General features: G+C 42.4%; 2 protein-coding genes and 2 non-coding genes across 16 annotated transcripts in view; 3 read left to right on the forward strand and 1 right to left on the reverse strand.

The window, feature by feature from the left end:
• Positions 1-82: 82 nt before the first annotated feature.
• Positions 83-3001, forward strand: EEF1B2 (eukaryotic translation elongation factor 1 beta 2). The gene is made up of 6 exons (XM_045480935.1): positions 83-493; positions 954-1076; positions 1716-1842; positions 2099-2165; positions 2570-2695; positions 2803-3001. Exons 1-6 carry the CDS (start codon positions 414-416, stop codon positions 2955-2957), a joined length of 678 nt encoding a protein of 225 aa, XP_045336891.1. The 5' UTR covers positions 83-413; the 3' UTR covers positions 2958-3001.
• Positions 1941-2018, forward strand: LOC123600242. The gene has a single exon (XR_006713601.1). It is a non-coding gene; the product is annotated as a small nucleolar RNA SNORD51 (small nucleolar RNA).
• On the forward strand, positions 2307-2439 carry LOC123600245. The gene has a single exon (XR_006713604.1). It is a non-coding gene; the product is annotated as a small nucleolar RNA SNORA41 (small nucleolar RNA).
• A 3535-nt stretch (positions 3002-6536) lies between the features above and the next one.
• The window catches only part of CMKLR2 (chemerin chemokine-like receptor 2), a 68610-nt gene continuing 57382 nt past the window's right edge, over positions 6537-17764 (reverse strand). For 8 of the 13 annotated variants that reach the window (XM_045480929.1, XM_045480928.1, XM_045480925.1 and 5 more), the window contains 2 exons: positions 12025-13118; positions 9301-11281 (listed from right to left, as the gene is read on the reverse strand). In XM_045480929.1, coding sequence (XP_045336885.1) covers positions 11197-11281; positions 12025-13088 — 1149 coding nt within the window. In that variant the 5' untranslated portion in view covers positions 13089-13118 and the 3' untranslated portion in view covers positions 9301-11196. Of the gene's footprint in view, positions 7691-9300; positions 11282-11537; positions 13119-13495; positions 13924-15381; positions 16268-17764 lie in introns of those variants that run through there. The other 5 variants (XM_045480932.1, XR_006713112.1, XM_045480931.1 and 2 more) reach the window with 5 other exon arrangements.

Below are 17764 nucleotides of genomic sequence, written 5' to 3' on the forward strand. Positions count from 1 at the left end.
GCGGGGTGGGGGTGGTAGAGCTTGGAACCGCAGTTCCGCCGGAAGTAGTCCGGCTCCTGAGGCCGGGCGTTTTCGGTCATTTCCGGCACTTCAAGGGGCGGTTCCTGTAGTGTTCCGGGGCCGCGCGGTACTTATTTAAGAAACACCCTTTTGTATCAGTTTATTTCTAAACACAAAGGCCTGCGAATAACACGTGGGCCGTTCAATTCAGAGCCACCCAGTTTTACATGGAGGATGAGGAGATTAACGTACTTTGACCTTTAACCTTCGGCCCCGTGCGCAGGAGGGAAACGCCTACGTCTCTATATAAGGCCTTTTCCGGCCTTCGGCGGCCCCTTTTAGCGCTAGGCGTTCGCTCCCCGCGCTCGCGTTCTCCCCCCCCCTGCTGCCCCGTTCCGCGATCCGCTGGCGCCATGGGTTTTGGAGACCTGAAAACCCCCGCCGGCCTCCAAGTGCTCAACGACTACCTGGCGGACAAGAGCTACATCGAGGGGTGAGGACGGGCTTCGGGCTGGGGCCGGGCTCCTGCGGTCGGGCCACGTGGCGCGGCCTCTGCCGCCGCTGGGGGAAAGGCAGCGGGCCTGCGAGGGGTGAGGGATTAAACGTGTGCTTTCTTTCCGTTGACGGGATTCAGCCGGGTTTTCCCGCGGATTTACTCGGTTAGCGAGTGTAAGCCTGTAGGTCTGGGTTAGAGGTTACAATCTTTGAGGTCCACCAAGTAGCAGGGATTTCTCGGGATAGCGCGGAGGGCCAAACACGTGGTCCCTGATCTCAGGGAGTTTACTGAAAAACCGGGCAGCTTAGGTTGCCAGGTAGCAAATGGGCCAGTTCCCAGGAACAACTTAGACAGGGGTGGCGTTTGTCATTTATTTGCTGGCGTTGGTGTTTTTTTTTTTTTTTTTTTTTTTTTTTTCTTTTAAAGGCGAGTGTAATTATTTTTGTGTCCGCGGCAGGTATGTGCCATCACAAGCAGACGTGGCGGTATTTGAAGCAGTCTCCGGCCCCCCACCTGCCGACTTGTATCATGCCCTACGTTGGTATAATCACATCAAGTCGTACGAAAAGGAAAAGGCCAGGTAAGATTATCCTGGTATTTGTCTGAAGAGCAGGATGCTTTCTAAGCTTAAACCCAAGATTTAACACCTGACCAAATGGGACCCAGGCTACTTTAGTTTTGTTGGGATATTGTGAGCTAAGTATCTTTGTGACTTGAGAAGGCCAAGAGACTGAAGTCCTCCGTTTTTTCACAGAACAGGTAGAACATGGACAACAGCAGTTCAACTTTTCCCCACACTGCCCAGACAATGTGCCTCGACCCTGACCTGGGGGGCCCACCTCTGGGGTGAGAGGGTGGCTCATTCATTCGGTACTTGGCCATTCTTCTGAAACTGCCAACAAGGGTGGAAGTTTGGGGAAGTGGACTCCAGTTCACTAAGAATGGAACTGAGCATACTTAATGAAATCTCAAACTGAAATATTCATACTGAGAGTAAATCCTAGTGAGTATTGAATGTAATAATGTCTCACATGCTATTAATGTTTGTTGGGTGAGGAGGTAAAGATGCAAAAGTATTTATCTGGGAGTGGTTAGGGGTAAATTCGTAGTACAAAAGGGTTCTATTGATAAATAGGGATGGAAACAAGTTCTGGTGTATGGTCTGAAAAAGAACATCGTACCCACCTCATCGTGATTGAACTTAAAATTTTTTTTCAAGCCTTCCAGGAGTGAAGAAAGCTTTGGGCAAGTATGGCCCTGCTAATGTGGAAGACACCACAGGAAGTGGAGCAACAGATAGTAAAGACGACGATGATATTGATCTCTTCGGTTCTGATGATGAGGAGGTATGACATACATGAATACAGTATGTTGAGCTTAGTTGTAGGCTCTGGTGAAATTGCCTGGATTTGAATTCTGGTTTCACCACTTTGTGACCTACCTGACTTAAAAATGATGAGTAAAACCAAATCACCATCTTTCGGCTGAGCTCGTGATGGATTTGCTTTTTTCTGATGAGACTGGTCTTTGTGGTGATGGTCCACTAGCTTTTGAGCTGAGGAACAACTAGCTTTGTGAAATGAATTTAATTTTTCTTCATAGGAAAGTGAAGAAGCAAAGCGGCTAAGAGAGGAACGCCTTGCACAATATGAGTCAAAGAAAGCCAAAAGTAGGTCATTTTATTATCTGTGCTGCTTTAATTTTATAATAATGTGAGTAATTTCATTTGAAGCTGGCTCGCCAAAGTAATTTCCTCCTTTGTTGAAGAGGTCAGTATTTTAAAACCCGTGTAGGTGGCTCTTCATAAAACTTCCACAGCTACTGGTCTGCAGCCGCTCTTACGGTAGCAGTTGTGGCATTCCTCTGTGGGAAAGAAACTGTCACACAATTAAATACCTCTTTCTTAGCACGACAGAAAGTGGGCATGTGAGTGACAAACAGATGACTTCTGTGGTTTTGTTGGGCTGAGGAGATGACCCACCGGAAAACAGATGACGATTTTAAAAATGTCTTCGACTAAAATGAAGAAAACGTAATTGAGTGTCTGAGTAATGCTGTTGGTGCTCTTTTTAGAACCTGCGCTTGTTGCCAAGTCTTCCATCTTACTAGATGTGAAACCTTGGGACGATGAGACAGATATGGCAAAACTAGAGGAGTGCGTCCGAAGCATTCAAGCAGACGGCTTGGTTTGGGGCTCTTGTGAGTTCAGTCTTTACTTTCTGAAAAGAGCATCTGGAGTTTGCATAATTACCACCTTTGTCAAAGAACAGGCCTTTTCTAAGGTTTTTTTCTTGATGCTCTTTCAGCTAAACTAGTTCCAGTGGGGTATGGAATCAAAAAACTTCAAATACAGTGTGTAGTGGAAGATGATAAAGTTGGAACAGATATGCTGGAGGAGCGGATCACTGCTTTTGAGGACTATGTGCAGTCCATGGACGTGGCTGCTTTTAATAAGATCTAATGTTCATTGTAGATAATTGCCCTTAAATAAAAGCTTGAAGACAACTGTTGACTCTGACTCTTCCATGGGGTGGTTTTTATATTTTTCCCATTTTGAGGGAAGAAACTCAATGGATGTGTAATTCAAAAATATAAATTTGGGTCAGCATTGTTAGATATTTAGCCCAAATTAGTAGAAATGGACTCGATCGTAGTATAGTTTCTGGACCCAATGCACAAGGGTACCACTTTGACCACAATATTGCAAGTTTCCTATTTGCCTTGTTTTCAAAAGAAACTATAAACTTCACTTGTGGAAATTTTGGAGTAAGAAATTTGACGAGGGGTGCCTGGGTGGCTTAGTTGGTAGAGCGCCCAACTCTTGATTTCAGCTCAGGTTGTGATCCCAGGGTAGTGGGTTGGAGCTCTATGTTGGACTCTGCCCTGAGCATGAAGCCTGCTTGAGATTCTCTGTCTGGGTGGCTCAGTTGGTTAAGTGTCTTCAGTTCGACTCAGGTCGTGATCTCATGGTTACTGAGCCCCAATAGGGCTCTCTGCTCTCAGCATAGAGCCTGCTTTGAATCCTCTGTCTACCTCTCTCTCTCTCTCTCTGCACCCCCCACCCCATGCTCTCTCAAAAATAAACGTTTAAAAAAGATTTTCTGTCCCTTTGCCCTGCTTGTGCATGTGTGCAGGCACTTCCTAAAATTAAAAAAAAAAAAAGATAAATTTTTTACTAGATTTTTAGCCCTGCAGGTTTATAATGGTTCAGACCTTGGGTACTTTTGCAGGGAGTTAACCAAGTTAATACCCAGGCTGGTTTTCCTCAGTGGGGATATTGGGGGTATTTTAATGTTTGCTGGAATACTTAATGAAACACTGGAGAAAAGGAAATTAAGTGTTGAGATGGACCAATGACTTCAATTGCAGATGAAGTATAGTAAAACCTTGGTTTGCGAGCATAATTTATTCTGGAAACGTGTTTACAATCCAAAGCACTTGTATGTCAAAGGAAATTTCCCTTTAATAAATATTGGAAACTCAGATGATTTGTTCCACAACTGAAAAACATTCATGTAAAAATGGTTACAGTACTGTAATTTAACACAAAATAATAAAATACAAAATATAAAGAAAAATTAACTTGCGTGTACCTTTGAAAGAAAACCCTCATGGCTGGTGTGAGGGAGGTGAGAGAGGAGGGTTATTGTGTAGGATGACTTTCACCATCACTAATGAATGTTGACTACAGTACAGTTTATTTTGAAAGAAGGATCAGAGCGAGAATCCCAAGCAGGCTCCCCCCTGTAAGCACGGAGCCCAGTGGGGCTCGAACTCAAAAACTGAGATCATGAGCTGAGCTGAAACCCAAGAGTCAAAAGACGATTAACCCACCAAGCCACCCAGACACCACAACTACAGTACAATGTTGAGAGACTCTTGTCATACATGTATTTAACGTAACTGACAATAAGGCAGCAGAGGGTCTCTATCTGCAGGCAGCCTGACCTAGAATGAAGCAAGGCATTCCTAAGCTTACTCTTGTATGGACAAGCAAAGGACTGCCCAGAGGTAGAGGTGCTTTGAAGTGACAAAAAAATAACACTAGTGCCAGACACACTTCCAATGAAAAATCATTGATTTCTGCCAAACACCGTAGCCTGAGAGCAAGCATCTGAGCGTGGGAGACAATCACCCACGGTCCACAGCGAGAAAGAGAACCATTGGTTTAGTTGTGACTTGACGTTTGGCACCATATACCACTTGTATTGCAAGACCTTGCTCGTTTATCAAGTTAAAATTGAGAAATGTTTGCTCATCTTGCAGAACAAGTTACTCGCAGTACAAGGTTTTACTGTAATTTGTTGTCACCTAAGGATCTTCACGTCGGGGGTTACTTGAGACTGAAACTTCACACAATTAACAAATTCCACTTGAAAGCAGTACGATAGGAGATGGGGTGTGCAGTGTTACTAAAGGGACACCTGGCCCCGAGGAGGGAAATCAGCTCCAGGGAAAGATTCCCAAATTTGTCACAAATTACAACAACCATTCGTCAGGCAGATGCTGCAAGTTGAAAACAATGCCTCATTGACTGTTAAGGGAGAGCTTGTTTTAAGGGTTTTGGGTAGTGTGGTTTTTGAGTAGCAGTGTCTTGGGAAGGGTGTTTACAGGTAATTGATTCCCAGGCTGTGGTTCATAAGCCTGGCTTGGGTGTGCAGGTGGGGACTGAGTGGCACATTTAACTTGGATTTGGAAATATGAGAACCTATTGGGAAGGGACTTCCATACTGCGGTCTTGCTGCAGGTAAATCCTGAGATGAAGGCAGTATGTCTAAGTCAAGCATACTTGACTTACTGGAATACCGGAAGCAGCCGCATCATAGTTTGGAATATATGCAACCTTTGGCCTTTTTTTTTTTTTTTTTTACCGTAGTTTTTATGAAAGAGTTTAGGAATTACATCTTGAAGTCTTATTTTTGTGGTCCCTATAGACCAAAGAGATGAAATGATATGTTTGAGGTCAGAATTTTCCTAGTCAAATCAGACAGTGCTATTCTTTTCCTCTCAGTTGGATTTTCTTTATATGGGAGACCACTTTACATGTGGGAAATTGTTTACATTCGAAAGAAAATGTATTTAATCAGTACTTCTATGTATTGATGACTACAATCTGCACTAAGCAGTATTTCCACCCTCATGAGGAATTTTCCAATTGTCAGTGTTATGAGAGCCAGCAGAGGGCAGTGCTTTATTTTCTGGAGAACCAGAGCCTGGAGATTATGGAACTGTTGCTATGGAAAGATCGAGATGGAGCAACTGGTGAATAGTAGCCCCAAATCATTCACAATCGTTGACATGTTAAAGGGATTGAGCTCAGCCAAAATGTAACATATTGATAAAAACTAATGACTAAAAATTTGTTTAAAAGTAAAAGGAGTTAGATTTAGAACAATCAATTCAAACTGCAGCTGTCTTCCAAATCTCAAAATGATAAATGATAAACGTGACTTTAAAAATCTTGACAGCCTCAAATATTTTTATTGGTATCTTTTAATTTTTATTTTAAAAAATAGTACAGTAGCATAGTTCAGAAATCAAGGGGTTATACAGTGAATTCTGTCTCCCTACCCTCCCCCAACCCCAGGCCTCCTGTTTACCTCCATAAAAGCAACCAATCAATGTCAACAAGTCCTTAGGTCTTTCCAAAACTAGTCTAAACATAGAGTAACTGTAGCATACAATACAAGGTGTTCTGCACCTTTTACTTTGTCCATCGAAATAGACTTGGATGTCTTGGAAATTATATCTTGGATATTCCATATTGTATTTATAAAGCTTCCTGGCTTGCTAATAGTTACATAATCCTTTGTCTCATAGCTTATTTAACTGATCTGTTTACTGGAGCTTTCGATGGCCTTCAGTTTTCTGCTGTTAGAAGCAATGCTCACATTTCATGTGAGCCAGTATACTGAGTGACCTGTTTTTGAGCCTTGGGGCGCAGAAAGCATATGTATACATAGAAAATGAGATATTTTTGTTTGTTTCTGACTTTGGAGAGTTAAGATAAAAGAGGCCACCTTTTTTTTTTTTTTGTCGCCCCAGAAGTGATTACAGTAACTCAGACCATATTTATTTTTCATGTTCAGCATCCCTAGCACAAGGCTGGGAACCGTGTGGGAATTCAAAATGATTCATTCAGTATCCTGTCAGATGCTATAAAAATACAAAAGAGTTAAGAAAACTACAATAGGGAGTTGTCTCAAACACATAAAATTGTTAAAAATTAGTCATTATGTGATTAGGCAAGTAATCCAAAAAAAAGTTCAGAGGGTCAGGGAAGGCTAGAATTGAAAAGTTTTTTTAAAGAAGTTGGGACTTAGGCTGGATGGACCTTGATTGGTAATTTGTAAAAAAAGGAAACACACACAAAAGAAAGAAAACACGTGAAAATTCCGGGGTGGGGGGTGGGGGGTAAAAAGCAGAATGATAAAGGCAGGAATATGAATGGACAGTGACACATTTGGGAGGCAATTAGATCAATCTGGCTGGTTTTTGCAGTATCTGTTTGGTATTAGGGTGGGGTCAGGTTGTACATCCAGCCTGGCTCCTGTGAGGGCAGCGTGGGGCAGAGACTTGAAGGTTTCCAAGCCAGATAATGACAAAGGCAGACAGCTTTGACCTGGAGATGGTGTAGATGGAAGCTTCTGAATCAAAGGGCTGTTAAAACCCTAACATAAGTGAAAACGGCTAACTTACCGCATGTATACTCAATGAAATACTTTATGGACAATATAATTAAAAAGTAACAGACTCTAGCAACATTAAAAAATACTGGAGTTTTTCCCTATTGGGAAAAAACAGGCTTGTGGACAAATACAAATACAAAAACCTTGGTGTTCATGTTTGGGGATATATGTGTACTCCCCGCCCCCCACCCCACCCCCAAACAAATACAATTTAGCAATGGCAAATTTTTTGTCCTTACAATAAAAAAGTAAAAAAAAAAATACATGCCTCATATACATTGTCCATTTTGAACCCCCTTGCAAGCCTATGAGATAAAGCAGACGCTGTTACTACCATTTTAGATGAGGAAACAACTCTGAGCAATGATTTGCCCGACGACTCACCTAAGTGAGAGAGAAACTGAAACGCAGGTCTTGGCCAGGTAACGTGTTGGAAATAGAACGAAGAACATTCTTCATCCCTGCTTTTAGACAATTTAATCCTATTTCATTGATGTGACCCTTGCTGCATATCCTCAGTTAAGGAGAGTGAGAAGATAAAGTCACATAAGGGTACATTTAAAATGGATATTGAGACTGCTAAACATTCTCTCATTACGTGCTCTGTATGGATAATAATAGTTGCATTCCAGAAATGTCCCAAATGACCATCTGTTGTTTGGAAGGCCGCTGGCCTGCATAACTTCAGTAAAGTAAAAATCAAAGGAAAATGTCCAGGGACTTCTCAAATTCATCCCCAAAAGAACTGCCCATGTGTAAGATACTATTCAAACCTTACACCAACTTGTAAAACTTCTATCCTCCCTCCGTCCCTACAAAATGGGACTATTCTCTTTTTTTCTGATCACAGCCTGTTTTCCAACCTCTGTACATCTGCCCTTAATGTGTCACCTATCTGAAAATGCCTCTTTCCTCATCGGCACTTAAAAAAATTGCAGTCATTCTTCAAGATGCACTTCAAATACCTCTTTCAAGAAATCTTTTATTCTGCTTCTGACCCTTTGCAGCCTCCGGACGCAGTCTTTTATAGAACTTCTATACTGTCTTGTTTTTAAATTCTCTGTGTAGCTCCCCCATGATTCCTAGAAGATTTTTATGTTCATCCAAGAGGAAAGGATCTAATATTTACTAAGCAGTTACTATGTCAGAAGGTGCCAAGAATTTCATTGATTAATACCAGCTAATAGTGATCAAGTTATTTACAGAGCTAAGTACCCCTCTAAGTGGTTTACCTGCATCAACTCATTTAATTTCCACAGCAACGTAGCAGGTACCACTATTACCTCCATTTTGAGATGGGAGAAACAGGTCCAGAGATTTGAATTAATGTAGCCACAAGGTCACAGAGCTAGGATGTGTGAGGGCCTTACTTCAAATCCAGATACCCTACTTCTGGAAGCCCTGGGACTTGCCTTCTTCAAACAGCTTCTATCCATTGAAGAGGCAGGTCTGACTCAATGGGTCTCTGCCTCACTCCCCGAGAGCCTGGATTCTTTACTGTCCTGCCAGCTAGGCACTGAACTCCCTCGCTCCCTTCCCTAATTGTTCCAGTGCCTGTCCTCTCCTCCAGCCTCTGTCCTTTTAGTCACTCAATCCTGCTCCTAATCATTAGACCCTGAGAAAGCCTCACTAGTCAGATTCCAACTATCCGGGGAGGAGGCTTGGAGTCCCCAGGCCCAGGCCCAGTGCTACTTCCTGGATCTACCCTCAAACTGAGAATAAAAAATTAACTCCTGTTTCTGCTGGGAAGTACTTGTACTGCTTGCTACTCTCCCCTAGCAGAATCCTGTTACTATCAGCGATTATCAAAGCTACTAACACTAGAGTTTTTAGCCTGGGATCTAAGAACGCTATTTTAAAAGCCTGTTTCTAGGGAAGGGCTCCTGGCTAGCTCAGTCTCACATGCGACTTGACTCTCGACTGCAGGGTTGTGAGTTCGAGCCCCATGTCAGGTGTAGAGAATTTTTGTTTTTTTAAATTTTCTTAATGTTTATTTTGAGAGAGAGTGCACAAGAGAGCACGAGTGAGCAGGGGAGGGGCAGAGAGAGAGGGCGACACAGAATCCGAAGCAGGCTCCAGGCTCTGAGCTGTCAGCACAGAGCCCCCCATGGGGCTTGAACCCACGAATTGTGAGATCGTGACCTGAGCCAAAGTCAGACGCTTAACCGACTGAGCCACCCAGGTGTCCCAGATTACCTTTTTTAAAAAAAGCATGTTTCTAGGGAAAGGACCTGAAACTTTCATTAGATTCTACAATGAATTCAGCGTCCCTCTGAGACCTTTGTAGACCTTCTTTAAAGCATTTTTCTTTTTTGGAAGCCCTACCTTTCATATCAAACACTGAAACATATTGAAATCCCATATTAAATATAAGTTTTTATAGAATTACAAAATATTTCATTTGGCCGACATAAAGGTGTATTTTATAGACGTTTAATTATTTATTAATTTTGACTTTTCAAGTTCCTCTTTTTGTATTCTAGAACCAATACTATATTTTAAGATCTCAGATTTTTTTGAAGTTTATTTATTGAGAGAGAGAGAGAGAAATCCCAAGCAGGCCTTGCGCTGTCCTGATGCAGGGCTCAAACCCACAAACTGGGAGATCTTGACCTGAGCCTAAACCAAGACTTGGATGCTTAACCAACTGAGCCGCCCAGGCACCCAAAGATCTCAAATATTTTTATAGGCCCTTGGTAAGCTCCTGCTTACCAGGTAGTAACATCTGCTCCATAATTTCCTTCTGCCCTTGGTTGCCTAATCCTCTCCCTGCTTCTCACCCTTCCTTTCTCCAACAGCCTTGAGAATCTCTCCATTTGCTCAAGCTAAGGATGAGCCTATAGAGTTCTCTTTGTCTTGGATCCTCCAGATTTTCTCCTGATCCGGGGAAATCAAGGCCTATCCCTTGAGGGCAAGTGGAATCTCTTAACCCCTCGTGGTAGAGGGGGCAGACACTGACAATGAGTACCTTTCTTCCTACCCTCCCTCCATACTGGGTAGGGCAGAAACCATGAAATTTGGGAGTGACAGGTTGGGATATGCTGAGCTATGCCGCACATTTTTGGGGAATAATTTCCAAATCCAGATCTGATTGTTGTATGGGCCAACAGTAAAGAACAGAGCCAATAAAGATCTGAGACTAGCATTTCCAAAAGCTGAGAGATGAAATAAAAAAGGATACTGACTCAAGAAATAATACATCTCCTCCTCCCAATTTTCAAAATAAAATCCGGAAATTATGGGAAGTCAAATGCTTTTAAAAATTGCAGTGAGTAGCAGAGTTTGTATTCATAAAAGACAAGGATACCAGCAGAGACAAGGGACAGGAACAGGATCCTTAGGAAACCCCAAAATCAAGCAACCCCAATGTTTGTTCACTTCTATACTGGGTGCTCTTTCCTCTCTGAACAATCTACACTTTTCTTGGCTTTCTTCTGGCACTTATTACTGTCTACCTTGTTCTAGCATTATTTTCATGCAGGTTTGATCTCTAGACTTTCTAAACTGTTAAGTGCCACATGCCTCTGTATAGCCCTTAGACACTCATCTGTTTGCTAAAGGAATAAATGGATAGAAGGCAAAATACCATTACAGTCTAAAATGCAACAGATTTGCACCATGCAGAGGTCACTCACTGACGTAAAGGTATACTTCATTGGTCTTGTACCGGTGCCTACATCAATACAGTTATAGGAATAGAAGGTAGAAATAACTCACTATGTCACACATGCTTTCTTTTTCTGAAATCTTTCTGAGATTGGGCTGGCCTACCTACTATCTAGATGTCAGGGTTTTACGTTTACAGCAATGTCACGCATACTTGCACGTACCCAGAGTTTTCCAAAAATGTTAATTATACTGATACCATGAGGGATTAAGAATAGGAGCATATCCCCATTGACAGGTGGGGTCACCTCCCCTTGAACCTGAACTGACCTGGTGGCTACTTGGACCGAGAGAGTACAGTGGATGTGATACTGCATCAGGGGTCGGACATAGACTTGAAGAGGCCTATAGATGTCCACCTTGGCTTCTTAGGGCCTTACACTGTGCCATATAAGAAGTCTGACTACCCCGAGGTACCATGCTGGAAAAGCTGTGAAGAAAAAAGAGAAGAGAAGAAGGGAAGAACAGACAGTAGGGCCGAGGAGACAAGCTATTCCCAACCTCAGCCACTGGGGTCATCCCGGTCCAGCTAAAGCTCCAGACCTTGTGAAGTGGAGAGATGAACCATTTCTCTGTGCCTTATTTGAATTTCGGACTCAGATTTATGAGATATAGTAGTAATAAATTGTGATTTTAAGCAACTAGATTTTGGGACACTTCACGAAGCATTAATAGTTCACAATGTGTTAAGCTACTATAACCATTACTTTAATTTATAAATGTATATACGTAGATTTCATGAAATAAAGAAATTAAGTACATGCTGCATTTTTAAGACACGTCTCATAGGTTCCTGGTGCAAAACTGAAGTGAGCTTAAGCACATATTTTAACACTTTTGAAATGAGTTAATCATATATTTAATATTAAGATTTAGGACTTCCAAATTACTAAGATTTAAAAAAATAGCTGATACTGTGTCACCAGTGGTGACTAATGCAATATGGTATAATTAACAAAAATGACAGATAATTTAAGTTGCAGGGGGGAAAAAAAAATGAAGACCTTTCCTAAGGTTTATACCCACACAAAAACGTAATGCCAATAAATTGACTAAAAATAACAACAAAAAGATAGGGTTAGTTCTGTACCTTGGAACCAAATAACCTGAACGCATTTGTCAGGGGACCCACATAAAAGCTTTGTACTGATTTGTGGAAGAGTGATAACTCACTGAGCTGTTTCCAGGAGACACAGGTTCTTGGTCTCAGAGTTCCTGAGCTGTTCGCTCACCGTGCCAGAACAGCTGACTTCCCACAGCGTGTGCTTTAGTATCTCAGCAACCGAGGCCCGAAAGCGTGTTTGGAACTTCTTACTAATTAGGACGTAGAGGATGGGGTTTAAACAACTATTGAGGAATGCCAAGCCAGTGGAGAGGGGGATGCCGGCCTGAAGCACATGGTGAAAATAGCTACTGTGGTGGATTGTAAGCTCCCAAATGCTAAACAGGTGATAAGGAGTCCAACAAATCAAAAAGGCCATGACCACAGCTAGGATGGTCCAGAAATGCTTACTGGAGACCAGGATGCTTCGCTTCTTCACCTTGAATATGAGACACAAGTAGCAAATGCTCATTGCTAGCAAGGGGAAGAGGTACCCAACAATAAATTTCACCCAGGTCAGAACATGGTGCCTCACGAAAGTGAGGTCAGGATCATACTCGTGGAAATTGTTATAGCAGAGAGTGTGGTTATTGAACTCCAGAGTGTCCCGGAAGTATAGGGCAGGGCCACCCATTAGAGAAGCCAAAAACCAAACGGATGTAATAACTATCAGGGAGTTCTTTAGGGTTCGGTGCCGATGAGATACGACAGGATGGATCAAGTGGATATAGCGGTCCAGACTAATCACCGTCAGGAAAAAAACACTAGCAAACATGTTCAGCTGGGCAATGAAGGAATTGGCCTTGCACAACAAGATGCCAAAGGGCCAGTGGAAATTCATGGCCACGTAGGAGATGTACAGAGGCAGGAAGAGAAGAAAAATGAAATCCGCAATAGCCAGATTGAGGAACCAGAGAGCGGTGACTGTCTTCTTCCACTTGAACCCCGTGAACCAAATAACAGTGGCATTTCCTGGAATACCCAAAATGAATGCTACACAGTATAACACCAGGGAGATCCAGTGAACAACTCCCAGGTGGGCTTTCTCCTCCAAATCAGACTCTGAGGAGTAATATTCCAGGGTATAGGAGTAGTTCTCAAATTCTTCAAATAATGTTTCGTCTAGATCTTCCATGACCTTGTCAAGTGGAGAATGAGGGTATCTCTAGAAGCAAATTTTAAAAGAAAGAAAACAATGTTTAAAAGCAGAGGAAATGTTCAGTGAATAAGGAACGCCAGGCTAAAAATATTGCATCTTATGAACTGGAAAAAGTATATTTTGGGATAAGATTTGTGATTATATTCCAGACGTCCAATCTTGGTGAACCTCAAGTTTGCTCCGATTACTCTCAAAGCTGTAAGAATTGGTTTTTGTAAAGTATTCAGTAAATGCCGAATTAAAACGATGCAGGTGTAATTCCTCTCTCCGTAAGACCTATAGGCCTGACTAGAGAGAATCTAACATTCAGTAGGCATATATTAGGTTCTTACTCTGCACGATTATTTTATGGAAGGTACAAAAGAAAACAGATGAATACTTACACGGTGATGACTTCAAATCCCTTAGTGGTACCCTGACTTCCCAAGCTATGGACAGAGTTCCAACTGCTTCATCAATCCACCCACCTGGATGTCACAGACAAGTGCCAGAGATTTTAATACCCTATTTTGTATCCATTGATGTTTTGATTCTATGTTTATGAATCCAAATATGTCCATAAGAATTATATCAGTATGGAAGGCTTTTCAACCAAAAGGTATCCTTGGGAGTAAACTTGACTATGACCATTTAATTTCTATATCAATTTCCCATAGAGTGTAGCTAAGCTTTACTTAAAACTTTATTTTATTGAAATTCCTTTGAAGTAATTTGAATTAATGATCTTTTACATTTACAACAAAAATCTGATTTTTCTTTAAAGTTTATTTATGTATTTTGAGAGGTCAGAGGGGCAGAGAGAGCGAGAAAGAGAATCCCAAATAGGCTCTGTGCTATCGGCACGGAGTTTGGGTCTCAAACTCACAAACCGTGAGATCATGACCTGAGCTGAGATCAAGAGTCAGAGGCTCAACCAACTGAGCCACCCAGGAGCCCTGAAAAAATCTGATTTGTTAATCATTTTATTTTGTTTATGTTTGTCCATACAAAAATGTGTCTATTATAATTTCACCCAAACTTAAGTTCTCTTTCATGACCTTTTCTCCCCCCCTCCTATCAAGGGTTAAGAAGATGGAAAAGGCATCTTTTCAATCAGAGTAAAGTTTTGCTGGGTACGATTTTAACAACCTCAATTTTATTTCTTGTTATTTCTGTCTGTTATATTCAAAATCAAGTAGAAAAAAAGATGAATAGTTGCATTTATTTCATGGAGCTACAATCATGAATGGGGCAAATATATAAGATCTGGGATTACAGTAGGGTTAGAATGAAGAGGTTAAAATGTTCCATGTTGCTCAGAGACATCTCACACTCCTGCTAACGCTGAATTTATCATCCCACCTAAAATTGTCTGAGGAATCTGGCAGGGCATAATTAAAAAATAAAAGCAGGGGCACCTGGGTGGCTCGGTCAGTTGAGCATCTGACTTTGGCTCAGGTCACGATCTCACAGTCCATGGGTTCGAGCCCCACGTCAGGCTCTGTGCTGACAGCTCAGAGCCTGAAGCCTGCTTCAGATTCTGTGTCCCCCTCTCTCTCCGCCCCAACCCTGCTTGTGCTCTGTCTCTCTCTTTCAAAAAAGTGAATAAACATTAAAAAAAAATTTTTTTTAACTAAAAGCAATTCATTAGCATCCTCCCAGACCCAACCACCCTTCTTTATTTTTCAGTATTCAGCTCAAATGCCACTTTTTCCTAGAAACATTTCTTGACATCACCTTCCCCCAGATAATTATAATAAGAAGAACTATTATTATAAATAATAGTCAATGTTATTGGGAATTGTGTTGGTGCCAGGCCTGTATGATATAACTTGATTCTCATAAGACTCTTATAAAGTGGGTAAGTGGTCCTATTACTATTCCCATTTACAAGAAAGGATACTGACATTTGAAGAAGCTTAGTGAGTTTCTCAGGATCACACAACCAATAACCAGAGAGTCAGGATCTAAATTCAGATCTGTTGAAAACAGAGCCTGAGCTCTTAGCTACTACAACAGTGTATGACACTGTGCTCTTATTGTACTTAATATACTATATTGTCATTGGTTTATCATTGATTTCTGCCCTACCAAACTCTCAATTCCTTGAGAACAATGCCTGTCACCTCTGAACCCCACGGTCCCTAGCACAAGTCTTAACATATCACAGGTGCTTAACAAGGGCTGAAGAAATGATTGGCTCTGCTACAAACCCCGTTCAGAACCAAAGGCAACAGGAGAGTTTGTGAGTTCACCCCCAAGTCACTGTCATCGCCAGAGTCTCTCTGACCTTGAGCACCCCCAGGATCTTGGCTTTTCTCTTGACACCCGGTCTTTTCCTTCATGTACCCTACTTCAGGGAGCAAGAATTGGCTTCTTTCTTGCCGCCCTTTGCTTGCAGGTCTGGGATCTAACTCTGCCCACCGCTTCTGGTCCCTGACCCTCCTCTGTGTCAAATCTTTTCTAGCCTAATGTCTAACTCCCTGTCTTGGTTTTCTGCCTATATACTGGGACACCCTCACCTTCCTGGTGGTTATGACCTTTTAGGCTGTTAGGAATTCTGCAGCCCAACGGTCCACCCAGGTGGCAGTCTAAATCACCTTACAAAATCCTAAGCGGGAGGCAGAAGGAACCTCATTCTCCAAACACAGAAAGCCAGTGGAAGACCCCTAACTGCACTACAACGATTATGCTCACCAAAAGTCAGAAACCTCTCCCTTCCAATGCCATTACTGACCCTACTGGGCCAGAATGATCATAGGACCTGCTGAACGACACCAACCACCTCTCTTCCCAGTTCTCTTGGTGGAGGGGGGCAGCACCTTGCAAATGAGTGCCCTAGCTCGTCCGTTTCAGAATCCCTTCGAACAGAAAACCCTGAGGTTCACAGAGGTTCCCAATCTTCCAGAAAGCAGATGAGTTGACTAGACACAACGTCCAGTTAGTGCAAGCTGGAGAAAGATCTTCAAGAGTTGCTAAATGTTGCCCAGCTGACACCTTCACAGGAAATATAATCTAGGAATTCCCCTACGATTTAGAGCAGATGTTTTTGTGTGGTGATGATGGTGAGGGGTGTGGGTAGGATGGAGAAAGAGAGAAGTAAGGCAGAGTTCAGCAACTGTCCCCCTGAGTCCTTGGACAGAGAGTTAACCCTTAAGGACGTATTCTTGTATAATTCTTATACCTTGCTGATATGTTGCTTTAGTTTATAGGCACCTCCGGACCTAATTAAGTTTCCAAATCTCACACCTACCCACCTATCTAGCAACTATATTAGTTTCATAGGGTTGACATGACAAAGTGCTCTAAACTTAAAATCTTTTTTTTTATATTTTTTTAATGTTTTATTTATTTTTGAGACAGAGAGAGACAGAGCATGAACGGGGGAGGGTCAGAGAGAGAGGGAGACACAGAATCCGAAGCAGGCTCCAGGCTCCGAGCTGTCAGCACAGAACCCGACACGGGGCTCGAACTCACGGACTGTGAGATCATGACCTGAGCCGAAGTCGGACGCTTAACCGACTGAGCCATCCAGGTGCCCCTAAACTTAAAATCTTAAAATTTTAGGGGCGCCTGGCTGGCTCAGTCGGTTAAGCAGCCAACTCTAGATTTTGGCTCAGGTCATGATCTCACAGTTCGTGAAATCGAGCCCCGCAGCGGGCTCTGCACAGACAGTGCTGAGCCTGCTTGGGATTCTCTTTCTCCCCCTCTCTCTCTCTCTGCCCCTCCCACGCTCTCGCTCTCTCTGTCTCTTAAAATAACTAAATAAACATAAAAAAAAAAATCTGAAAATGTTAAAACAAATTTTTGTCTCACAATCTGGAAGCTGGAAGTCTGAAGTGAGGTACAGGCAGGGTCGTTTCCTTCCTGAAGTGAGGGAGGTCTGTGAGGGAGAATCTTCCCTAGCTTCTGGTGGTTTGCTGGAACACTTTGGCATTTCTTGGCTTGTACATGTGACACCCTAATATCTGCCTTCATCACCACATGGCGTTCTCCCTGTGTGAGTCTCTGTGTCCAAATTTCCCCCTTTTATAAGGCCACTGGTCACACCGGATTACGACCTACCCTAATGACCTCGTTTTAACTTGATGACCTCTGTAAACACCCTAATTCCAAATAAGATCACATTGTCAGATACTGGGGGTTAAGACGTCAACATATCTTTTTGGGGCGGCCACAATTCAACCCATAACATTAACCTAGTGCTGGCAGCCACCATTTCTGAATTGTAATCACTCATTCATTCAGTACGTATTTAAAAAAATTTTTTGTAATGTTTATTTATTTTTGAGAGAGACAGAGACATGCAGACCATGAGCAGGGGAGGGGCAGAGAAAGAGGGAGACACAGTCTGAAGCAGGCTCCAGGCTCTGAGCTGTCAGCACAGAGCCCCATGTGGGACTCGAACTCATGAACCACAAGATCATTTCAGTACGTATTTAGTAAGCGCCTCCATTTCTCAGGCACTATTCTAGTTAATTGTGCTTCTTCACTACATGAGACAATTATTTCTTCCCTCTTAGTTTTTAGATTCTAGCAGAAGGGGATAGACAATAAAAAAGCAAATGACATGATGTGTTAAAAGGTGGTAAGGGCTGTAGAAAAAACTGGGGGGAAAAGAACAGAATAAAGGGAAAAGGTAAGGTGCTTTTAACTTTCAGTGGAGTGGACAG

This window comes from Leopardus geoffroyi, chromosome C1, assembly GCF_018350155.1.
Source record: "Leopardus geoffroyi isolate Oge1 chromosome C1, O.geoffroyi_Oge1_pat1.0, whole genome shotgun sequence".
NCBI classification, from domain to species: Eukaryota; Metazoa; Chordata; class Mammalia; order Carnivora; family Felidae; genus Leopardus; species Leopardus geoffroyi.

What these genes read in the sequence shown, in the direction of transcription:
- EEF1B2 (XM_045480935.1), top strand. Translation starts at nt 414, where the DNA reads ATGGGTTTTGGAGACCTGAAAACCCCCGCCGGCCTCCAAGTGCTCAAC. An exon ending in TACGAAAAGGAAAAGGCCAG is followed by an intron (nt 1,077 to 1,715) that starts GTAAGATTATCC and finishes TTTTTTTTCAAG; the next exon opens with CCTTCCAGGAGTGAAGAAAG. An exon ending in CGGCTTGGTTTGGGGCTCTT is followed by an intron (nt 2,696 to 2,802) that starts GTGAGTTCAGTC and finishes ATGCTCTTTCAG; the next exon opens with CTAAACTAGTTCCAGTGGGG.